Consider the following 26,747-nt stretch of genomic DNA (forward strand, 5'->3'; position numbering starts at 1 on the left):
ACCTTGGGATGATTGTGAATCTCCATGATGCGGTGAAGAAGAGGTTTTCAAAGATGTCACCCTGGTTGGAAGCTAGATTAACTGATCTAGTTAAGGAAGGGATGGTTTAATTCCGTAGGTTCTTGTGGAGATGAAGTCTACAAATCTGAAAGACATTTGTCTTGCATGTTGAAGACTTGTTCAAGAGGGAAAATTTCATAGCAAGGTCAAGGTCGAAGAGGTTGGGTTTTGTTGATTAGTTTGTGGAGTCTAATGCACAACTTGTAGAGAAACTTGAGGCTATTGTTGAGGATATTCCTAACCTTATTAATGTTGGGATGGAGCTTTATTTTCATGATCAGCTAGTTGGATCTGACGTGCAAATTGCAGAGCAATTGGTCATGTATAATCAGTTGTTATGGATGATGAGTTATATATTCCAAAGCATCCTGTCGTGAGCAATGAGATTGTTGGTATTGAGAGTTTGGCATATGTTGTTGAGGGGTTACATATTGCTACTGATTTGGATTTGGTCTTGGATCTACATGTCATTATGGATGTGGAGTTGGATGCACTTGTTGTTGATATGGATGGATGTGATAAGTTGCATTATAATCAGTTAGTGGTGATTCATATGCTTCTAATGTTTGAATGGCTACAGTAGATTTGGATGATCTGCAGCTTGGTTTTCTTGTCCTTATTGGAGTGGGAGCTTTTGGTGAAGAAAAAATTGGATCAGATCTTTTACTGAACATCAAAGTGTGGGACACATTTTTCTATTTACACAACCAAAAAAAATTCTCCAATATTATTATGAATTATTCATACGTTACATGATTGTATGTTGAGAACACAATGAGGGCAAAAGCTTATATTTTTTATTTAAAAGATAGTGAATGATATCAGAACCCTCAACTATAACATATAATTAATATGCGACCATTTCTTGAACGTCTAAATTCAACTCTCTAATAATCCTTTTCTTTTCACCTTAAAGATGGGAAGGGGAAACTATTTTATGCCCGTAACTATATAACCGGCTAGAACTAAACAATTCATCATTTCTTGCTACCCTCCATGTGTCCATTGGAAAAGAGAAATATAGGCAGTACTAACGAGCATCGAGGGATTCTGTAATCATAGCATTTGATTGAGATGGAGGGGAACTTTCTCCACGCACTTGGTACCCCACATCTACGAATGCCGGCTGCAGAGGTTTCTGAAGATCAATCTCAGCTTTACTTAACAGTATTGTCACAACCTCAGACATTGATGGCCTATGAGTCACAGATCCTTGTATGCACAGAAGCGCAAGGTTTATCACCCTCACCACCTCTTCTTCATTATACCCTTCCATCTTCTCTTCGCTTTCCACTATCTCTAATACCTTGTTTTGTTCATGTAGGCTCCAAACCTGCGATAAGGATTATTTTCTTTTCAATAACCAAGATCTTCAAGGGAGAGAATGAAGGGATAAAAGGATACAATTAGCATTGTAAATTACCCATTCAAGCAAATATTGCATATCAGGTGGCTGGTTCATGTCAATGCTTTTTCTGCCACTGACTATTTCAAGAACAACCACACCGAAGCTGTAGGTGTCAGCTTTCTCCGTCAATTGCCCATGGCCTGCATATTCAGGAGCTGTGTATCCTCTGCAAAGGGGAAACGAAAGGGGTGTTACGATATTTATGTAAGAAAAAGGGGTATCAGATAAACATTGGAGTGAGGATGGATTTTCTTACAAGGTTCCTGCAACTTTTGTGCTAACATGAGTTTTATCATGTGGAAGAAGTCTTGCAAGCCCAAAATCTGCTATTTTTGCCTGAAAGTTCTCGTCAAGCAATATGTTGCTTGACTTAATATCACGATGGATGATACAAACATGGAATTCCTCATGGAGATAAGCAAGACCACGAGCAGTGCCCACGACGATGTTGAACCTTTCCTTCCAAGTCAAATGTTTTTTATGTTCTCCTGCATACAGGGTAATTTACTAGAGTTAAAAAATCTATCATGTTAATTGAAATGGATGAAAGAAGCAAAAGTGGGAAGTTGAGGAGTAGCAAACCGAATAAGACTCTGTCGAGGCTGCTGTTGGGCATGTACTCATAAACCAAGAGCCTTTCTTGCCCCTGTCTGCAACATCCAAGCAAACGCACAAGATTTTTGTGATGAACATTAGAAATGAGTTTCACTTCGCTCTCGAATTCAGAAATTGCGCGGGGAGAGCGGCCCAATGTCAGCTTCTTTATTGCCACGACGTTGCCATTTTTCAAGGTACCCTGCAAACATATTCATTTCAAGCTCAGATTATGTTAGAAAAATGTTTATTTGATAGTTCTGTAGATGAGCATTAATTATAAAATCTAGAACTCTCTATCTGTACAGTCCAAAATTCCAGAAAGTTCCCCTTCTTATGCTCATCGTGGCTGTCTAGAACTTTCCAGAAGTATGAGGAGAAGATTATAAATTGACAGCCTCTATGGTCTATGAATGTAACAAGAAGTACAATTGCTATAAAGATTATATTCTTCACAGCTGTTCTATTTTACTTTCGTCTGTTCTGCTCTTATATTTGCTCTGTTTTATTTGTTTGTACTGCTGTTATCGATATCTCGTCAGATTAACACACAAGCCTAATTCCAAGTGATGAACATATTTTACCTTGAATACTTCACCAAACCCTCCTTCTCCGAGTTTATTTGCTTGATCAAAATTGTTTGTTGCCTTTCTCAGTATCTTGAAGTCGAAATCTCCCGGCCCGCGAAGTTCTGTTGCTCCTTCAGTGTCCACTGTTCCATAAATTTCAATCTTTTATATTAGTCATAGCTAAAATCGAACTGACTTGCAAGACTTTTGCCTCCTTATCCATAATATAGTAGCTCTAGCCTTTAAAGAGTTTACCTTGCTTCTGGCTTGGCCGCATTATTTTCTTCCGGAAGAGGAGGAAACAAGTTAGAAGGCAAAGTATGAATGCCCCTCCCACAACCCCAATTATTATCCACGCTCGAGTACTCACCTTCTTCCTACCTGAAAAACAAATTAATAGACAATAACAAAACCAGTGTAATCAAATTTCTGAAAATATCAATTCATGGTTGCTAATTCTAACACGAGTGTCAAAAACGTCAACAAAACTGCAGCAAACTATTAAATCGAATAGAGTTAAATTCTAACCTCCGGGAAGGAAATTTCCCAAGTCGACAGTGGCATTGGTTGGGAAAAAGGGTTTGGAATCATATCGCAGGTTGCAGCCGGCGTCAACAGCCCGTCCCTCGGAGCGAGGAAGACACTTGTTAATGTTGTCCTTGGCAAGCGCGAGGCACTTTTGGCAGTTGTCCGTTGTGAGGGAGCGAATACAGGAGGCAAGGCCATAGATTGTGGTATTAGACGCCCCTAATTTCCTCGTCTGCGCAGCAAAATAATCTTTTACTCGCGGAGCTGCAGCGCACAGATCGGTCACCAAACTCTGAGCGGTTGATGAAAATGAAGTGGAGGAGCTAGCGTTGGCAACGCCGCACACCTGTTTATTGCCTTCATCGGTGAAACTAGTACTGTAAAAATTGTAGTTCTCGAAACGAATAAAACAGCCATCATAGTTTGCCCGGCCGCCGGTAACTTTGGTACAGTTGGCAACTTGTATTCTCGCAACTTTGATGCAGGCAGCGCAATCAGCAGCAGACTTATCCTTTCTACACTGCGCCACCGCATATACCGAATCCACCAGATCTGATGCTCCCGCCTCATTTACCGTAGCAAAACCAGATGGAACAACTTTTTCCTCCAAAAATGCGAGAGCCTTCTTCAGATTTTGGGCGAAGAGTGTGACGTTGTTGTTGGGCACGGCGCTGCACCCATAGGCCAAAAGTCTGGTCTCTGGATCGGCTCTTATAATGGGGACTATTGTTAATATGGCGAACCAAATAATCAGCCACCCTAATCTACCAGCCATGGCTCTGGATCTCTCCATTGGCATTAATGAGGAGGGAGCTTAGAGATTTTTGATGTGTTTTGATAGAAGAAATGAGCTCTATTATATAGATTTTCTGATTTTGGCTAGGCCATCCATTCTCATCAATATCACAACTAAATTATTGCATTCAAGTCAAGAAAATCCATTAAGACCATAGAAGTGAAGGTAAAAATAAGTCAGTCTCACACAAACGATGGTATACGACAGAGCCGGCGGAAATACGATTGGAATCAAAAGGATGGGACATTATTATAGTTTCAAATTTCACTGTAATCCAGTATCAAGACGCCACTGAAAACGCCACTGAAAAAGAGAGGCGATCAAAATTTCCGGATAGGAGTAAATCTATATTTTTTAACTTTTTATCTAAGAGACATTTAGAGAGGGACTTCGGCGTACGCGGAGCGATCACTTGAACTAGTGGTGGAAATAGAGTCAAAGTCTTTCGAGAGTCTTGCGATAGAATATAACATTGAGTTTCATGAAAGCCTGATAAGTGGATGAATTTGTTCCGAAAATTGACGTGGATGTAGACATTGAGTTTCATGAAAGCCTCAGACTTTCGGGAAAGCCCGGCCGTGTATGAATGAAGTTACGGCAAATAAAATATAGCATTCGAATTTTCAAATCAACAACCGAGTGAAGGTAAACCATTTATTGTATTTTAAGTTCTAAAAAGAAGTTCACCAAAGAGATGAAATATTTTATTATTACCTCAAAAAATAAAATTTTATTTTATTTTTTATATCTTGACATAGTCATCCAATTGTCTAGTTGAACTATTGTATTCGAAGCTCATTTTTATTTTTTTTATGTCATGAAATATTTTATTATTACAAAAAAAATTATATGTTCACATAGTCATCCAATTGCCTAGTGGAACGATTGTATTCAAAGCTCTTTTTTTTTATATGTCATGAAATATTTTATTATTACAATTTTTTTTTAATATCTCGACGTAGTCATCCAATTGCCTAGTTGAACGATTGTATTCAAAGCTCATTTTTTTGATGTCATTATGCGATGTGTTTTAATGACTTAACTATCCTTGGATTTAAAAATATATCTCTTTGCCTTATAAAATATATGATATATCTCTTTGTCTTTCAGGATAAATGCAGGTACCATGCATGATAATGATATTTACATGGGTTAATGAGTTTGACTCAAAAATTACAAAGTTAAATCTTGATAGCAATATCACAACATTTATATGGTCAATGGTCTCTTTTGAACTAATCATTTACGCTAAGAATATTAACTATATAAAAATAATATATCTTTTGCAAAAAGATTTAAAATATATATATTTAATAATCTATTTTCTCTTATTTGATTTGGCAATCTTATATATAAGCAACTAATACTAGGCCATATCAATATTTGTCACTTTAGTTAGTTAATCTACCATTAGTAGTAATGAAGTTTGCAATGATTACAATCGCTAGATGTTTAGTCCTTTTAGTTAGTTTTATCTAGACTATAATCAAGTTTGTAATGGTTACAATCATTAGATGTGTGTTTGTGTGTGTGTGTGCGTCGATCTTCCATGTTAACATAGAATTTATCCTTCATGCTTTCAATAAGTAAACTTACCATTTGATTGAGTGATATACATCTTAGGATAAAGAGGATCGTTATAGTATACAACATCCATCCCTAACAAAAGGTTTCATAAATACTTTCATCTCTTAGATTTAATCCTTGCAAGAAGATTCTAGTAGATTAATTGTGTAACTCTCTTTAAGTACGCAATAAATACAACAAGCAATCAATCTATCTTGCAATTAGAAACCTATATATAGTTATTTTTGGATGGTCATTTTTTAATTATTTAAATTTACATTCTTTTTAAGGGACTTGGGATATCTAATATTTTGATTGAGCTACATAGGTGTATAGTTCTAGAGTGATGTATATTAAATCAATTATTTAGTTTCACCTAACCTTCAAACTTCAATTTTGTGAAAATGAGATTTTTAATAAACATTTACCCAATAATGAAATCAATTTTGTCCAATTTGTACTTTTTTATCGATCGTATATTGCTTATCTCATGTTCATCATGAAACCAATTTTGACCAAGAACATGTACCCTTTCATAATAGTAGCACATCACAACTTATTATCTATTTTGAAGCTTTAATTAATCTAGTACTCCCTTCTCACAAATCTAATAGACATTGTAATTTCTTCATACACTACTTTTTTATGCACTATTCGATCAAATGAACCTCAATGCACCATTCATGCACTGCAACTTTCTCATAGTTTGGATATTCATTCACCACAACTTTCTTATAGTTCAGATATTCATGCACCACTTTCACTATCAATTCTCCATCCATCGTCATCACATGTTTGAACCTTTTTTAGTTAGAAATTAGGAAATTTAACAGTGCATTTACCTTTGCATGTAATGAGGAGATCTAAATTAATGAACTCTAATTTTAATGATAGTTATAATAAAGCGAAGACTTCCATTACTATTTTTAATCAGTCTTTGAATAGTTAGGATATCATACATTTATGAAAACATCGAGGGTTAGTGGTTTGAGAGATTCTTTAAAATAAAACAATGTAATTCTTTTTGTGCAAGAATAATGAATAAAATTTCAAGTCTTTTATTTTTCATTCTGTTGTAGTAGTGTTCAAGAGTTTTCATGTTTTCTACAGCAATTGTGTTATTATTATTTATGAATTGATTAGTGTTGTAGCATGTTTATTTGGTAATTTTATTTATTCAGTTTGTACTGCTAATGACTAACAAAGTGGTATTAGAGCCAACATTTTTTGTGGAGTTGAATTAGGTTAGTTGAATGAGGAAGCTGAAGGTGAAATTGGAGAATTATGTTTAAAGAGATGGCAATGATCAACAATTCATCACAACCTCAAATTCTGATATTTAATAGTAAGAATTATGATGTTTGGTTCATAAAGATGAAAACTTTATTTCATTCTCAAGATCTTTGGGATTTACTTGAGAAGGTTTTTGTAGAACCAAACAATCATGCAACATACCAGGCGTTGTCACAACAAGAAAAAGATTCATTGAAGCATAAGTAGAAGAAGGATTCAAAGGAATTATTTTCACTCAACAAACAATGGGTGAGTCTTTATTTTCAAGATTTTCTCAAGTAACCAAATCAAAACAAGCATGGGATGCCTTAAAAATTTCTTATCAAGGTACAACAAAGGTGAAGGTAGCAAGATTAAAAATATTAAGGAGAAAGTTTAAAAACCTTAATATGAATGTATCAGATAATGTAGATGATTTCTTTGCTAAAGTGATGAATATTGTTAGCCAATTGAGAACCCAAGGGGAAGATATTACTGATCAAAAGGTGGTTGAAAAGGTTCTTAGAAGTGTATCTAGTAGTTTTGACTCAATTGTAGCTTCTATTGAATAATCAAAAGATCCATCCCAATTATTTATGGATGAGCTAATGGGTGTCTTGTTATCTCATGAGTCAAGAGTTAATATAAATAAAAACTCATCTTTTGAGAATTCTTTTAGAGATCAAAATTCATTAACAAGAAGAGGAGGACCAAATTTTTGAAGTGGAAGAGGCAGAGCTCAACAAGTGAATATAAATCAATGAGGAAGGAAAAATCATCCTAATTAAAGTTTCAATAACAAAGGATGTGGTAGAAACGAACAGTCATCAAGGTTTGATAAATCTAATATTCATTGTTATTATTGTAAGAGGTATGGTCATTTGGATAATGAATGTAGGATAAAATGAGTGGATCTAGATAGTCATAGGGAAACTTATTCAGATGTATCTAAGTAGATCGAGATAGTCATGGGGTGGTTTATTTATAGCATGCAATGTGGCACAAGAAATTTGTATGGATATATTATTTTTAGATAGTGGTTGTAGTAACCACATGACAAGAAATAGAGAATTATTTTCTAATTTAAATGATTTAGTCAAATCTGAAATAAAATTGGAAAATGAGAGCATAGTGCCTATAATTGGAAAAGGTATTACTAATGTATTGGCTAAAAATGGAGAAAAGATGTTTATTCTTGATGTTTATTATGTGTGTGCACTAACACATAATCTTATGAGTATTGGTCAATTAGGTGAAAAGAGGTATAAATTTATTTTTAAGGATAATACATGCATAGTATTGGATGGAAATTCTAGAGACAAGTTCATTGCTAAAGTTGAGATGAGCTAGAATAGGACGTATCCTCTTTAGATCCATTATATTCAAGGACTGACATAAGCTAACTTCAAGGTAGAAGCCCTAAACCAGACATGGTTGTGGCATTTGAGGTATGGACACCTTCATTTTGATGGCTTGAGTTTCTTGGAAAAGAAGAATATGTTAAAAAGTTTGCCTTCTATTACAATGCATCCTAATGCTTGTGAAAGTTGTATAATGGAAAAATAACATAGACTAAGTTTTCCTGTAAGAAGTTCTATAAAAGAAGAGATCTTTTGGATTTGATTCATACTGACATATGTGCTCCTATGCAAACTCTATCTTTGAGAGGAAGCTAATATTTTTCAACATTTATTGATAATTTCAGCAAAAACATATGGATCTATTTCTTGAAGGAAAATTTTGAGGCTTTTAATAAGTTTAAGGAGTTCAAATCACTGGTGGAAAAGAAAATCATACTTTTCATCAAGGTACTCATATCTGATAGAGGTGGTGAATAAAGTTCTAATGAATTCTTGGATTTTTGCAGATATCATGGGATCAAGAAATAATTTATAACTAGATATATGCCACAATAGAATGGTGTAGTAGAGAGGAAAAATAGAACCATAATGGAAATGGGGAGGAGTATGTCAAAGGAAAAAATAATTATCTAATGAATTTTGGGCTAAAGTTGTTTCTTGTGGGGTATATATCTTGAATATAAGTCCTACAAAGAATGTGAAAGATAGAGTCCCACAAGCAGCATGGAGTGGTATGAAACATTTTGTATCTCATTTTAGAATTTTTGGTTGTGTTGTGTATGTTTTGGTTCTAGTTGAATTATGAAGTAAATTGGATGATAAGAGTGAAAAATGTATTTTCATTCGTTGTAATGAGGACTCAAAAGCTTATAGATTATCTAACCCTATTTCAAAGAATATGATTACAAGTAGGGATGTCATATTTAAGGAGGAAGAAATATGGGATGGAAATATTGATAAGGTAATCACAATTGGAGCACAGTCAATATCTGATGGAGAATAACATGAGGAGCAAGTAGGTCAGCCAAATCAAGTAGGAACAAGCACTCCACAAAGAAATCATAGACAACATCAGCCATCAAATCATGAAAATCTGCACACACCAAGAGTAAATAATACACCTTCTGGAAGAAAAGGTAAAAGGATGAGAAGTTTGAAAGAGAAATTTATGATCAAGAGGAAGAGAGTTTGGATTTTGATTCAAATTTTTCATTTTTCTCTTCTTATCCATTGTGTTTTGAAGATGCAATTAAGGAGGAAGATTGGATCAAAGCTATGGATGAAGAAATTGAATCCATTGTAAGAAATGATAGATGGGACCTTGAAGATGTACCTGAAGGTAAGGATTGTATTGGAGTTAAATGGATTTTTAAAACCCAATTTAATGCACAAGATGAAGTTGAAAGGTATAAAGATAAATTGGAACAAAAGCATTTTTCACAACAATATGTTGTAGACTATAATGAAACATTTTGTCTAGTTGCTAGACTTAATACATTTGGAATGGTTTTAGGTAGAGCTGCACAGAATGGTTGGACAGTTTTTCAAATGGATGTGAAATAAATAGTTTTGAATGATTTTCTTGACGAAGAATTTTATATTCAATAGTCACTAGATTATGAGGTATATGGGGACAAAGCTAAAGTATGCAAATTGAAGAAGGCTCTTTATGGTTTGAGGAAAGCCCCTAGGGCTTGGTATAGTAGAATTGATTCATACATGACAAGTAATGGTTTTTGTAGGAATCTTAATGAGCCCACTTTATACACAAAGATCAACAAAGAATGTTAGATTTTGATTGTATGCTTATATGTTGATGATTTAATTTTCATTGGAAATTTTTTTGTAGACATGTTTAAGAAATCAATAATGGAAGAATTTGAAATGACTAATTTGGGTCTGATGAGATTTTTTTTCTAGGTATTGAAGTTATTCAATCTAATAAAGGGATTTTCATTTGTCAAACTAAGTATGCCAAAGATGTATTGAGAAGATTCAATATGTTGAATTGTAATCCAACACCAACACCTATTTTAATAGGAAAAAAGCTTATCAAAAATGATTTTGGGTCATATGTTAATTCAACCCTATTCAAGAAACTTGTAGGTAGTTTGGTGTATCTCACAACTACAAGGCTTGACATTGTGTATGGTGTTAGTTTGATCTCAAGATTCATAGAGTCAGCAAAAGACTCACATTGGCAACTTGGAAAAAGGATACTCAGATATGTTGTAGGGACAAAATAATATGGAATTTTGTATTCCAAAATGAATAATTTTACTTTGATTGGTTATTCTAATAGTGATTTGGTACGTAATATTGATGATAGAAGGAGAACTTATGGAAATATCTTTCACTGTGGCACAGGTGCAATTTCATGGGCATCAAAGAAGTAACTGACAGTAACAATTTCATCAGCTGAAGTGGAAAATGTAGTAGTCACATCAGTAGCATGCCAAGAAACTTGGATGAGAAGAATTTTAAAGGATCTACTACAAGAACAAGAGGAGTTAATACAAATTTTCTATGATAATAAATTGACTATTGCACTTTCAAAGAATCATGGTTTTAACAAAAGGAGAAAGCACATTGATGTGAGATTTCATTTCATTAGAGAGTTGGTAAACAATGGAGAAGGTCATCTTGATTACTACGGATTTGAAGAGCAGATAGATGATATCTTCACTAAGGCATTATCAAAAGAAAATTTTGTGTATATAAGAGAAAATTTGGGAGTAATTGGAATCAAAGAAATTGAGGAATTATAGATGGTGTAATTTCTTCACACCGCTTTTGCATGCACTATTCGATCAAACAATCCTCCATGCACCGTTCATGTACTACAACTTTCTTATAGTTCAAATCTTCATGCACCACTTTAACTATCAATTCTGCATCCACTGTCATCACATGTTTGGATATGTTTTAGTTAGAAATTAGGAAATTTAATAATGCTTTTACCTTTGCATGTAATGTGGAGATCTAAATTTATGTTCTCTAGTTTTAATGATAGTTATAATAAAGCAAATACTTCTACAACTACTTTTAGTTAGTCTTGGATTAGTTAAGATACCATGCATTTATGAAAAGATCGAGGGTTAGTGGTTTAAGAGATTATTTAAAAGGAGACAATTTAATTATTTTTGTGCAATACGAATGAACAAAACTCTAAGTCTCTTATTTTAAATTCTTCTATAACAGTGTAAAGATTTTTCGTGTTTTCTATAGCAATTGTGTTATGGATATTTACGAATTGATTAGAGTTGTAGTAAATGTTTATTTGGTGATTTTCTTTGTTCGGTTTATGTTGATTACTAACTGTTGCCCCACTTTTCACCATGTACCAATTTTGCAATGTGGAGATTAACTTGTATTGTGTTTAGTTTAGTCAAGTAAGTTGATCCTTTCTTCCTCAAGTGATAAGTACCTCCATCGAGTTTTCATCTTTTCCCTTCTCTCGAATTGTATGGCCGAGTGGGTTTTATTTATCATCATGAGTCTTTGGGGTAGTTTAGGACCTTTCTCGATGGAGATTCTTAAATTGTGTTACTTTAGATGAACTTACTTGCAGCTCATTTTATTCCAAACATATAGAAAGTTGAACTAGCAAAAAATCTAGTTTCATCTTCTCCTTGGTAGGTTTTTGCACCTTGACAGTGAAACTCCACCAAGATTCACAAATGTGATTTGTGAGTTTAAATGAAGAGAAGTCAATTATGTTATGGATATATCATTCAATTATTGTCATGTTTTCACTGCGGGAACCCTTCGAAACTCACTAAGATGATGAAAAAGGGCAGCAATGAAAAACTTAGAAATAGCTTCTCCTCGGTGGGCTTCGAACCAAGAAGTCAATTTTTTGGAAAGGTATTTGTGGAAAGGTAAAGTGGGTCAGTGGGTCCCATATTTCACTTGCGAAGCCAGTTTTATATTTTTTGAAGGCTTAAAGTAAAGTGGTTAGGGCAGAGAAGGTAAAACAAAGGCAAAAGCAGAAAAGTGGAAACCATCTTCTCCTCTGTGGGATTTCTACGCTTGAAGGCAATTTTTTGCATCCAGCAGAAAATCACTCTTGCAAGCATGGTTATTTGAAAAATCGATTACAGGAGGCTTAAAAAGATAAGCGAAGCACATTGATCACATTGAGGAAGGTATTCTATTCAAAATTTGGCTGAGCAAATTTTTACTCACAAACTACTCTGTTCTTAATTCTCTGCAGCTTGTTGAAAAATGAGAAAGTAAAACTGTAATAAAGGAAAGTAACCGTTGGGCCAACAAAAATAGTGAAAAGAAAAGAAAGAATCCGTTTTTACCTCCACATTTACTAATCTAACAGATTTATCATTTAATTTATTTGTGTTGCGCAGATCTTAAAGATTAACAGGTGGATTGGAGTTTCTATATAGAAATGAACATAACGAATTTTCAAAGTATTGCTTACTTATTTGAACTATTATGCTATTGAGTTGACTATTCATTCCAAAATTCCCATAGTTACGAAGTTCTACTCTCTATCCTATTTTGAGTATTAAGATTTCAAATTTATCTCTACCTCAGTCAAGATGGCAACAAGATTTGCTAGATTTGATGGATTGGGTGGAATCAAGTCTACATGGCAGAATATCATAGACACTTCACTCCATTTCTTTGACATGCAAGATTTTGAAACAAGGTTGAAGACAAAACCAATCCATCCCATAACGAAGAAACTTCAAAGAAGTGGGCTGCTAGAACCAACATGATTTCCCGTAGCAGTACAAGCCTTGGAGCTAATTATTGAATGTATCAATCAAGAACCAGCAGGATTTGCTGTAGCAGTACAAGCCTTGGAGCTAATTATTGAATTTATCAATCACTATAACCTAGATATGAAGAAAATCTTACTACCTGATCAAAATGTGTTAATCTCAATTGATAGGCAAGAATGAGTCAATTGTATGCATATTCTAGAAAGAGAGCAGTTCTCTGAATTAACAATTGGAGGAGCTATGTCTTAATTCTCTTTGAAGAAGATGGTGTGGCAAAAAGAGATTGTGAGTTCTTGGTTCCGAAAGCCAAGGGGAGCTAAAAGTAAAGTTCCTAAAACCCTTTTTGGCACTGATCTCAAACCCGAGATTGTGGACATTCTAGTTCTTTTGCATCAATTGAAAGGTGAGGTTGAAGCCCTTAATTGTGTAGAACAATATTTCTTTTTGGTACAATTCATTTTCTTAGATACACAATATGTTGACTAGGCATATGAGGTAAGTGAATGTCTGTCTAGGGCTCTCAATGCAGCTAAGTTCTACAATTTATTTAATATGTCTTCTTTCTTGATATATATGTTGGCTTCCCTACAATTATGGCCAGGCCTTCCTAGAATAGAGAATTTTCCAGATGATGTAAAGAGTTATTAGTTTTACCCATGCTTGCAATTACAAAATAGTTATGTAGAGTATATCAAAGTTAATGAGGCTTTGTAGGGAACTTCAAGGGTGTTCAGAGAGGAGATTCAACCCATAAGAAATGGCAACCATCAATTAATTTGGTAGTTATTTCATCCAATTCTCATCCTTTTCATATTTACGCCTTGTAGTTTTTGATGAATTTCTCCTGAAGCTACCCAGATATTCAGACGACATGATTGTGCTCATTGAGATCATGAGACAAGCAATCCAGGTGAATGTGTTGAGCGATAGTTCAAGGAAAAAGGGATACGAATTTCCCATAAAAGTTGGGGCCTATAGTTGTGAGTCCCTACTAGATGCCAAAAACATGCTCAAGGCATTCAAGAACAAGTTCAAATTAGAAGAATATGAAGTGGTGAGGCCTATGTTTGACACAAATAGGTATGCCAGAGATGTACTTCAAATTGGAAGCATGATCAAGCATGTGACTATTGTGGAAGATTATTGGGCGGATTGTAAAGATGAGTTGGAAAGCTGAGATTTTTTTTCTAGGTATTGAAGTTATTCAATCTAATAAAGGGAATTTCATTTGTCAAACTAAGTATGCCAAAGATGTATTGAGAAGATTAGATATGTTGAATTCTAAAATAACACCAACACCTATTTTAATAGGAAAAAAGCTTAGCAAAAATGATTTTGGGTCATATGTTAATTCAACCCTATTCAAGAAACTTTTTGGTAGTTTGGTGTATCTCACAACTACAAGGCTTGACATTGTGTATGGTGTTAGTTTGATCTCAAGATTCATAGAGTTAGCAAAAGACTCACATTGGCAATTTGGAAAAAGGATACTCAGATATGTTGTACGGACAAAAGAATATGGAATTTTGTATTCCAAAATGAATAATTTTACTTTGATTGGTTATTCTAATAGTGATTTGGTAGGTAATATTGATGATAGAAGGAGAACTTATGGAAATATCTTTCACTGTGGCACATGTGCAATTTCATGGGCATCAAAGAAGTAACTGACAGTAACAATTTCATCAGCTGAAGTGGAATATGTAGTAGTCACATTAGTAGCATGCCAAGAAACTTGGATGAGAAGAATTTTAAAGGATCTACTACAAGAACAAGAGGAGTTAATACAAATTTTCTATGATAATAAATTGACAATTGCACTTTCAAAGAATCATGGTTTTAACAAAAGGAGAAAGCACATTGATGTGAGATTTCATTTCATTAGAGAGTTGGCAAACAATGGAGAAGGTCATCTTGATTACTACGGATTTGAAGAGCAGATAGTTGATATCTTCACTAAGGCATTATCAAAAGAAACTTTTGTGTATATAAGAGAAAATTTGGGAGTAATTGGAATCAAAGAAATTAAGGAGGAATTATAGATGGTCATCACATGTTTGGATATGTTTTAGTTAGAAATTAGAAATTTAATAATGCTTTTACCTTTGCATGTAATGTGGAGATCTAAATTTATGTTCTCTAGTTTTAATGATAGTTATAATAAAGCAAAGACTTCTACCACTACTTTTAGTTAATCTTGGATTAGTTAGGATACTATGCATTTATGAAAAGACCGAGGGTTAGTGGTTTAAGAGATTATTTAAAAGGAGACAATTTAATTATTTTTGTGCAATACGAATGAACAAAACTCTGAGTCTCTTATTTTAAATTCTTCTATAGCAATGTAAAGAGTTTTCGTGTTTTCTATAGCAATTGTGTTATTGATATTTATGAATTGATTAGTGTTGTAGTGCATGTTTATTTGGTGATTTTCTTTGTTCAGTTTGTGTTGATTACTAACTGTTGCCCCACTTTTCACCATGTACCAATTTTGCAAAGTGGAGATTAACTTGTATTGTGTTTAGTTTAGTCAAGTAAGTTGATCCTTTCTTCCTCAAGTGATAAGTACCTCCATCGGGTTTTCATCTTTTCCCTTCTCTCGAATTGTATGGCTGGGTGGGTTTTATTTATCATCATGAGTCTTTGGGGTAGTTTAGGACCTTGCTCGATGGAGATTCTTAAATTATGTTACTTTAGATGAACTTACTTGCAGCTCATTTTTTTCCGAACATATAGAAAGTTGAACTAGCAAAAAATCTAGTTTCATCTTCTCCTTTGCAGGTTTTTGCACCTTGAAGGTGAAACTCCACCAAGATTCACAAATGCAATTTGTGAGTTTAAATGAAGAGAAGTCAATTATTTTATGGATAGATCATTCAAGTATTGTCATTTTTTCACTGCGGGAACACTTCGAAACTCAATAAGATGATGAAAATGGGCATCAACGAAAAACTTAGAAATAGCTTCTCCTCGGTGGGCTTCGAACCAAGAAGTCAATTTTTTGGAAAGGAATTTGTGGAAAGGTAAAGTGGGTCAGTGGGTCCCATATTTCACTTGCGAAGCCAGTTTTATATTTTTTGAAGGCGTAAAGTAAAGTGGTTAGGGCAGAGAAGGTAAAACAAAGGCAAAAGAAGAAAAGTGGAAATCATCTTCTCCTCTGCTGGGTTTCTATGCTTGAAGGCAATTTTTTGCATCCAATGTAAAATCACTCTTGCAAGCATGGTTATTATACAAATCAATTACAGGAGGCTTAAAAAGATAAGAGAAGCACATTGATCACATTGAGGAAGGTATTCTATTCAAAATCTGGTTGAGCAAATTTTTACTCACAAACTACTCCATTCTTAATTCTCCACAGCTTGCTGAAAAATGAGAAAGTAAAACTATAATAAAGGAAAGTAACCATTGGGCCAAAAAAAATAGTGAAAAGACAATAAATAATCCATTGTTACCTCCACATTTACTAATCTAACAGATTTATCATTTAATTTATTTGTGTTGTGCAGATCTTAAAGATTAACAGGTGGATTGGAGTTTCTATATAGAGATGAACATAACGAATTTTCAAAGTATTGATTACTTATTTGAACTATTATGCTATTGATTTTACTATTCATTCCAAAATTCCCATAGTTACGAAGTTCTACTCTCTATCCTATTTTGAGTTTTAAGATTTCAAATTTATCTCTACCTCAGTCAAGATGGCAACAAGATTTGCTAGATTTGATGGATTGGGTGGAATCAAGTCTACATGCAAGAATATCATAGACACTTCACTCCATTTCTTTGACATGCAAGATTTTGAAACAATGTTGAAGACAAAACCAATCCATCCCATAACGAAGAAACTTCAAAGAAGTGGGCTGGTAGAACCAGCAGGATTTCCCGTAGCAGTACAAGCCTTGGAGTTAATTATTGAATGTATCAATCACTATAACCTAGATACAAAGCAAATCTTACTACCTGATCAAAATGTGTTAATCTCAATTGATAGGCAAGTAGTAGTCAATTGTCTACAGATTCCAGAAAGAGAGGAGTTCTTTGAATTAACAATTGGAGGAGCTATGTCTGAATTCTCTCTAAAGAAGATGGCGTGGCAAAAAGAGATCATGAGTTCAAGGTTTTGAAAGCCAAGGAGAGCTAAAAGTAAAGTTTCTAAAACCCTTTTTGGCACTGATCTCAAGCCTGAGATCGTGGACATTCTAGTTCTTTTGCATCGATTGAAAGGTGAGGTCAAAGCCCTTAATTGTGTACAACAATATTTCTTTTTGGTACATGTCATTTTCTCAGATACACAATATGTTGACTAGGTATATGAGGTAAGTGAACATCTGTCTCGGGCTCTCAATGTAGCTAAGTTCTAAAATTTATTTAATATGTCTTATTTCTTGATATATATGTTGGCTTCCCTACAATTATGGCCAGGCCTTCCCAGAAAAGAGAATTTTCAAGATGATGTAAAGAGTTATTAGTTTTACCCATGCTTGCAATTATAGAATAGTTATGTAGAGTATATCAAAGTTAATGATGCATTTATAATGACGCTTTGTAGGGAACTCCAAGGGTGTTTAGAGAGGAGATTCAGCCCATAAGTAATGGAAACCATCTGTCAGTTTGGTATTTATTTCATCCAATTCTCATCGTTTTAATATTTACGCCTTGCAGCTTTCAATGAATTTCCCCTGAAACTACCTAGATATTCAGATGACATGATTGTGCTCATTGAGATCATGAGACAAGAAATCCAGGTGAATGTGTTGAGCGACGGTTCGAGGAAAAAGGGATACGAATTTTTCATAAAAGTTGGTGCCTACAGTTGTGAGTCCCTACTAGATGCCAAAAACATGCTCAAGGCATTCAAGAACAAGCTCAAATTAGAAGAATATGAAGTGGTGAGGCCTATGTTTCACACAAATGGGTATGCCAGAGATGTACTTCAAATTGGAAGGATGATCAAGCATGTTACTATTGTGGAAGATTATTGGGCAGATTGTAAAGATGAGTTGGAAAGCTGAGATCTGGATTTTGCTAGATTGACAGTAGATCAAATAAAGACATATGGCATTCACTTAGATGTGGAAGGGCTAGAAGATGATGGGAAAAATATGTATAGTAATACATACTTGACCAAATTGAGAAATACTCCAATCAGTTCTAAGCCATATGTTGATATGGAAGAAGACCTTGATGTTATGATGCCCTAGATTTTCAAAAGAACCAGAAAATGGGTTGAGTGGACAGAAAAAAAGGGCCACAGTAGAAGCAAGACTACTCAAGCTTCTCCAGCTGCTACTACTCCCACTTCTTCTCAAAGTGCCACACCTAGTGTTTCAACTATGGGTACTTAAGGACCTGCTCAATCTATAGGAGGAGGTGACCAACCCCCGAAGAAGAACATTTCAATAGCTCCAACTTGCCAAGGTAGTCCTCTACCAATTATTGGAGCCCTAGCTAGCACCAAAGAAAAGAGGACTGAAGAGCCAAAAGATGGTGTTACTGCTCTAGTTTCACCTCCTCATGTCACTGCTCCAGTTTCACCTCCTCATGTCACTACTCTAGTCTCATCTCCTCACATTAATCCAACTCCATCTCCTCATCATAGCCCTAGTCCATCTGCAAGTGCTTCCCTTTTGAAGCCAAGCGGTTCCCCCATTCAAATAGTAGAGATCAGGGATGAATAGAGCAGTAGCAGCGAGTCCACTGAATTTGATGAAGCTGCAAGGAAAACTCAAGAGGAAGAGAAAGCCCCGAGTTCTTCTAGGCTTCTATTTCAAAATCCTAAAAATCCTTTTTCTACAACTATAGTGGCATTGACTCCGGTGAAGAAGAAGATGTTAATTATAGAGTCACTTGGGGCTACTTCTAAAGTGATTAGTACAGAGTCCTGGCTAGAAGATACCTTAGAAAGAAACAGATAAAGGAAAGAGGAGAGCATCGCTGCAAAGGATACTATGTCTCAAGAAATTCGTTGTGGGTCTATAATAGTGAAAGCTAAGAAGTAGAAGATTTTATCAATACTTGGGCAAGATCTAGAAACAAGACACTTAACAATGGAGGTAGCAAAGACAAAAAAAGCAGAGAGAATTAAGGACATGACACCCGATGATTTCACTCTACATTTGATTGATCTTGGAGAGGCTAGACATGATAACAAGGTGGGCCTATGGAGATCAAGTAATCAGGTGATAGAAGAATAATTGGAGAGCCTCAAATTGTCAAAAATCAAGATGAAGGTCAAGATTGAAGAATTGAAAAGATTTATTAGGCAGTTAGTTGTCCCATTAGCAACCATTACTGGTGTGCCTACTACTAAGAACCCCACAGTAGAGGAGGTGCAAGATTTCATCTCATAGCTTTAGAAAGATAGGAATTTTGGTCAGTTCAGAAGAGAATGGATTGAGAAACTCAATACAGATGGAATTGCTTTGATCCATCAAATTAGAAATGTTATCCTTCAATTGAAGACTGAGAAGGATAATATCATATCTAATCAAAATACTTTGGCGGCAGAGAAGGCAAGATGTGATGCATGTATTTCTCTCCTGAAAATGATCATCCAAATGAAGGCAAAAGAGTCATTCGAAGCAAAGATTTTGAAGAAAGGGACTAAGCCTCTGTTCGAATGGCTTCAAAGTATGCAATTTATGCTAGAAATGATTCAAGAGGTTGAAGACGGACTCAAAGAAATAGGGGAAAAAGTGAGCAAGACTCAAGATAGAGCATTCAAACTCATGTGAGGATTACACATTGACCCACAAACCAGTGGGCAAGGGAAATCTCTCATTGGGGTAGAAGTAATGAAAAAAAAATTCTCCACATACTTGAGTCATCTATTTGGAATGACTTCAAGCAACCAAAACAGAGTGGTAGAGTTGTAGACGCTTGGTGGATATGTACACGTGGCTACTGGAGAATTGGCAAGTCAGCTAAATACAGTGAAGGAGTTGGCTCGAGAGCACTCTAAGTGGTTCTTAAGATTCACTAATGTACATGTGCCTAACCACGAAGAGATGATTCCAATTATAGTTGCTGCCAAAGCATATAGAGAAAAAACTAAAAATAGAAAGAAGCTCAAGTGATTTAGTTGACACTCCCTTTTCATTTTCTGAGGTAAATTTTGCAAATTTTGTAATGCGAAAAACTGACATCTTGCCATTACTCATCCTTAGAAGATGAATCGATTAAAATTCCTATTGTAACGGTCATCTCTCAAGTCTATATGTATGAAGTTGAATGATTAAGGAAAGGTTGGCAAATTTTGGTGGAGGATACTTGATGTTACAAAGTCAATTGAAGATATTTTCTGTCCATTATTTCTTGTTCTAGTAAGTTGATAGTTGCTAATTAATTGATTCTTTCTCATAAACTAAGTTATAGTAGGAAGGAAAGGATTGTTTCATTCCCTTGTTTTGAGGTTGTGAATAAACCCAGTAGGATGTGCTATGAAATATTGAGAGAAGGACTCATTAGACCTTTTTTTTATTATTCCATTTACATCTATGTTAATAGTTCCTGTAGGTTAGTTGAATGCTGAGTGTATGAATTCATAAGATGTTTGAGTTATATCATTTGGTTCATAGACTAAAAGTTTACCCTACCTAGATTAAGTTATGCTTAGGCTTAATCCAGTTTTCCTCTTTTGCTCTCAAGTTAAGAGTGTACCCTGTGTTAATTTTAGGATCAAAACATAATTCATTGCATATTATTCCATAAGGGAGTTGTACCTACCAATTCAAAGAAAAGCCAATAATCAGAGAATGACTTTTCAAATTTTGTAACCAGATATTGTTCATGATTTGGGCACTAAAAGTCATATTCTTAAGAAACAAGGAAGGACAAATCTATTTACCAACACTAACAAAATCAAACTTTTTTTATTTATCTTACTTCTATTCTTTTGAGGTGTCAAATCGCTAATATACAACTTGAAACATTCTTCTTCCAAATTAATAACCTTATCAAAATACATGTATAATAAGCCATGTAGTTCCTTATTTAGATGACCTATTAATCATAGGTAGCTGTCCAACATCTATTCCTGCAATTAAAGTTTCTTTGCATGACATATTTTTCATGATAGACATGGATCAACTACACTTTTTTCTCAACCTTGAACTTAACCAAAATGAATCAAGCATCAATATTTCTCAATTCAAGTGTTCAAGAGATCTCCTAGCTTAGTTTCACATGAGAGATTGTAATCTATCATCTAAACCTTTCCTATCAGGCACAAATCTTAGAAAAATAAATGGGGCAAATGCACCAAGTTGTCGTGCCAAAAAGATGACACACAACTCAAATTTCTAAATTTATAAAAGCATGCACGTGCTTTGGCTTGGGCTTCACAAGCCTAGAAGATTGTGGAGCACAAACCAAAGAATGTGCACCCTTTTTAAAAAATCTATAAATGAGTTGCAAACCCATAGCCCATTGAATTTTACCTTATTTCTTTGTACTAGTTTCTTCTTTCCCCTCAACATTATGCACATGGTTTGTGGAATTTGAAGAATTTCCTCATTCTCCTCCTCAAGATGCCTCCTCATTACCAAAGATCAAGATCAGGATCGTCAAGTATGTTTTCTACTCTTCTTTTTACATTGTTTTATATGTTTTGGCATTGTTTTGTATGTTTTTTAGTTTTACTTCAAATTTGTTTATTTATTTAAAATGAAATTGGTTTCTTATCAAGAAATGTGAAAAATCAACCATGAAACACTCACCCTAATAAAAAAAAATCAAAATGAAAACCCTCTACAAGAAGAGCAAGAAATTCCACAACCTTCACCAATTGAAAGATCTCCTCCTGGGACACAAGACAATATAATGAATGAAATAGAAAAAGTGAAAAATTAATTAGAAACAATAATTTGTAGGTTGAAAGCTTGCAGGAAAATTAATCCTAGGAGAGCACAATTGACGTACTCCATTGAGTTCATTATGAGCCATGTAGCTTATGTTAGCGGTCAATTGGATATTTGACATGTTAATAGAGAAGAACAAAGAAGATATTATGAAAACAAATTATCCTATAAAGATGCAAGAAAAAAGGACATAGAAAAAGGTAGGATATGTCCATTGTTTAAAAAGCCTAGATAACAAGACACTATTTAACATACAAATAAAAGGTTCCAAATCCATTGGTGCATACATGATGATATTAGAAATAACTTTTGGGATAGATGGTGAATGGTCTGTGATGCCCCACCGTGTAATAATCATGAGGTTCCAATGTATTTTTGAAAGAAATTTTGTTGTCAATTTATCCTTGGGGAGATCCCCAATTATTTTGATATGTTAAATTCTTAGGGTAGAGGTGGGGAGGAGAAGATTGTCGTGACCCTAAGGTAGTTAGGGAAGCTCTTGTCAAGCCACATGATGAGTATTTGATTATTTCTTAAGTTGTGAAGGAACATGTAAAGACCAGTACTCTAGGGACTATCAATTCTTTGAGACAGACTCTCATTCATTACACTAGTCCATTACTTGAGGAGAAGTCCCCTTTGCATCACAATCACATATGCAAATCATGTAGATCCTTATACATGTTTGGCAGTCATATTGGAGATAATATGGATGATGGGCTAGTCACTGATGAGTTTCTGGGTGACACATTTGGCATTGAAAAATATGTAAATTATAATTATAATAAACTAATTTGATCACATTTCATATGTATAGGGAATGACTAATTAATTAGCATATCTTCACATTGTTCAAAATTCAAGGTAAAAGTGTTGATAGACCTAGTACAAATTTCTTGGCCCCATTTTATGTCGTATTGGCAAGTTGAGATGTATGTATCTATATACTTATTTAAATAATACATATACTTATTATATAATCATATGAAGAATTGAATTTTTTTTTAATCCATGTGGATTAGTTCTGTACTAGATCATTGACATTCACAAGGGACTCGAGGCCTAGGACTGATACGAGCTTCTTAGAGGTACATTTGTTTCATGTTAATTTAATTCATTTGATTATATTTGTTTCATGTGTCATGTTACATGTAAATTTTATTATATAATTTGTAGTTACTGACATCTAAGACTCCTAATCTTTGCTAGTCCATCGAATGTGTAGTTGCTACCATGAGTACTAGTTCAAAGCCATTGATTGAAGTATGAAAGAGTTTTCATAGTTTTAGTTTTTACTTGTAATAGTCAGTATTGAAATTTCAAATGGTACTTGTAAGTATGATCAAGTGATTTTATTGAGTGAATTGTTGTAGGGCCTTGTTACTTTTTATTGTCTGGGAGCCTTTAAGGTGGATGTATAGAGTAAATGTTTTATGATGGTAAGTAAATAATTAATTTTTTGAGTACATATATTTGATTTTAATGTATAATAATTATTGATTCATATATATTTTATTTTTATCAGCTCTAGTTAGAGAGGAGCCTAAACAAGAGGACGAGTAAGCATGTAAGGAAGACTCCATCATCCCCATCATCTTCCTCCATGCAATGACCAAAGACCTATAGGGATTTGTTTCCGTCCCCTCACGGATAGGAGAAGATAGAGGGATAGACACACATGTATAGGAATTAGTGGACATATATCTTGGATTTTATTTAAGTGGATATATTTGACATACATTTGATGTATATATGACATTTTGTATTTGATGTATGACATATATTTGATGCATGAAATTATTAGACTTATGACATTATTGGTTATCATAATATATGTGTTTTATGTTCTAAGTATTTCATGTATTTCATTTTAATGAAATTTGCATCCAAAATTATGCAAATTTCTCACACCAAAAGCTGGTGGATTCCCAATAAGAACACTTTTAAGGAAAAATATATTTCCCACCTTGCTAAGTATCTTCAAAGACTCTTTCCAGCTTGGTTAAAACACTGAGAAAACTTTTACCCAACTTCAAAAAACTACTTGATTACATTTCCCATTCAAGACTTAGGAAGCAATAAGGGAAAAATGAGAAAATTTGAGAAATGGATTCTAATAAATTTCTTACTTCAAAATAACCACTTAGAAACTTCAAGGAACACCTAATCATGATGTTTGTACAGCTGGTTTACTCTCCTAACTTGTATTTTGCAAAATTACTCTTAATAGGTCTCATTGCCCTTATAGCCCTTTATGTGGTTTTGGGAAAGAAAATTTTTGTTTCTTTGTTGAAATTGGAAAACAAAATAGTTATTTGGATACCCTTTTTGAAGTTACAAAAACCCTCCAAAGCTTCAACTCCCCAACATACTCTTGAACCTATGCAATCTTCACAAGCCTAATTAGCTAAATCAAGCATGGAACACTGGGAATGTGAACCTTGAAGAAGAAATGACAAAATGGAGGATGATAATATAGTGACAGGATCAAATACAATGTTGAGAACCAATTGGGTAATGAGTATCAAGAAATAGATATATGAGAGACAAGAAATAATATAAATACCATTGAGAGTTAGGCACTTGAATTACAAGAACATGAGGGAAAATTCAAGAAGGAAAAAATAGAAATTTAGTATCTAATTTGCAACCATTAGTTGATTCATCAGACCCATTTGTTGGATACAATTGTTCAAATTGTGTGTTGTCTTTGATGTCACATAAATTTCATATCAGTCATTAGACAGTTCTTACCGCACTTTCCAGGTAATCAAAGAAATTTAGTTCTTACCGAGCTCACTCGGTCATCAAAGGGAATTTGGTAAAAGAAGTTCTTACCTAGTAAACTCGGCAGGCAAAGGATTTTAAGGATATTGCAATGTTAACCAAGTCAAGAAGGTTAACTAAAGAAATTTTTGGAAGTAGTATTTACCGAGCAGGGTCGACCAGTAAAGGATTTCATTATTTTATGAAATAACATTTATTTGTTTAGAGTAATATTTGTAGCTGACTAATGTATGATTTATTGGTAAATATAACATGTAAATGGATCAACTTGACAATCTAAATGGTATAAGTAAGAGGTCAAGTTGCGAATTCTAAGAAGTATGAAGAGGAAGTATGAGAAGTTAATGTGATATGAAGACTGATTTTTGTGAAAGAAAATTTGAAGGATGATCAGAGATCATTGAGGAGTAGCAGAGCCATATTTGATCAAGGAGGATCTAATGATGTTGAATAGAGACATGTAGCGAGAAAATTCAATTGCATCTTATTCAAGTCAATTCATTGTTGCTTTCTAACCATTGTAGCAATGATTTCAAATCTCTTAACAAAGTTGGTTTAATAGCCATTTTGTAAATCCTCTAACAAGGTGACAGTTCAATTGAATTGTTCTAAAGACCTCTAGCAAGGTCACTCCTAATAGGGGCACATCTAATAGTGTGTATTGTAACCTTTAATAGGGTTGGCTCCTAACAGGGCTCACTTCAAAACAGTAAAAAATTGGTGACTAGTTACATGGTGGTTTTTCCCATATTGGGTTTCCATGTTAAATTTGGTGTCTCTTGTGTTCATTTTATTTAACTTTTGCATACATATTAATAACTATGAATGCTAAATGATCAGTAACTAGCTAACCTACTGAGTTATAGTATTCCTGCATTATTTACTGAGTACTAGTAGTAAGTAAGCATTATAGACATCTAAGGGATTTTTGAATTATTTTGGGATAACTGATTCACCCCACCCCACCCCCCCTCATAGTTACTCCTTCTATAATTCCAACAATTGGTATGAGAGCTCTTAGTGCTTGTAGGAAAAGATTTCAAGGATCTAAGCCAAAGGTGAGGATGTCTTATAAGAGGGAAATTCCAAGACTTAACAGGGACAACTTCTTAGCATGGCAAGGGTTGATGAGACTTCATCTAGCTTCTATTGGAGATACAGGATTGAGGTACCTTGATGAAAAATATGCAAAACCTATTGGTACATTATCTGTCAATGATATTGCTAAAAAGAAGACCCACAATAATATGATGATAGATATAGCATCTGCTCTGAGTTATGAAGAATTTTTTGACATCAAGAACTACAAATCCACCTTTGAAATGTGGAACAACCTGAAAGAAATCTATGGGGGAGATGATAATGGTTGCTCTCATCACATGACTGGTGATAAAACTATGTTTGAACACTTTGAAGACTATGATGGTGGTAGTGTAAGATTTGGTAACAATGAACCTTGTTGTATAAAAGGAAAAGGAAGAATCTCACTAACCAAGGAACTTGTATGTGATAATGCATATTGGGTAGAAGGACTAAAGCATAATTTGTTAAGTGTGGCACAACTACTCAATAATGGATTCAAAGTAGAATTTATGCATGGAAAAGCAAGATTGTTGGATGGCAAAGGAAAACTGATTGGATCAGGCACTCAAACAAAAGGTAACTTATTTTATCTTGAACTTGGTGAATGTTCATGTTTTATTGCTCAAATTGAAGAAAATTGGTTATGGCATAGAAGGTTGTGTCATGTAAAATTTGACAACTTGGTAAAGATAAGTAAGTTCAAGAATGTAAGAGGCATTCCTAACATCAAGAAACTTGAGATTGGTCTATGTAAAAATTGTCAAATTGGAAAAATGCGAAAAACTAGTTTCAAGAGCAAGAACTGTCAGTCTGAAGAAGTTCTAGAAATTGTGCATACTGATCTCTGTAGACCCATTGGCATTGAAAGTTATATTGGTGAGAAATTTTTCATTCTTTTTCTTGATGATTATTCAAGAATGATGATTATCATGTACTTAAGACAGAAATTAGAGGCATTCAAAAAATTCAAATGGTATTTGGCCAGAGTTGAAAAGGAAAGAGGCAAAAGACTGAAATGTTTAAGATCTGACAGAGGTGGTGAATTTGTTTCACATGAGTTGAATAACTTTTGCATTGAAAGAGAAATCAAAAAATAGGTTTCAACACCAGGAACACC

At 34.3% G+C, this 26,747-nt stretch overlaps 1 protein-coding gene and 1 pseudogene across 1 annotated transcript; one reads left to right on the plus strand and one right to left on the minus strand.

Moving 5' to 3' along the window:
* LOC149536981 (cysteine-rich receptor-like protein kinase 2) overlaps positions 1-26,747 on the plus strand; it is a 54,457-nt pseudogene that overhangs the window by 18,695 nt on the left and 9,015 nt on the right.
* LOC149536982 (cysteine-rich receptor-like protein kinase 2) lies at positions 955-4,054 on the minus strand. The gene is made up of 7 exons (XM_089806658.1): positions 3,160-4,054; positions 2,887-3,012; positions 2,647-2,774; positions 2,051-2,264; positions 1,725-1,956; positions 1,484-1,634; positions 955-1,393 (listed from the first exon to the last, which is right to left on the minus strand). Exons 1-7 carry the CDS (start codon positions 3,956-3,958, stop codon positions 1,091-1,093), a joined length of 1,953 nt encoding a protein of 650 aa, XP_089662784.1. The 5' UTR covers positions 3,959-4,054; the 3' UTR covers positions 955-1,090.

This window comes from Cupressus sempervirens, chromosome 10 (assembly GCF_028749045.1).
Source record: "Cupressus sempervirens isolate cs-2001-9-10 chromosome 10, ASM2874904v1, whole genome shotgun sequence".
Lineage (NCBI taxonomy): Eukaryota > Viridiplantae > Streptophyta > Pinopsida > Cupressales > Cupressaceae > Cupressus > Cupressus sempervirens.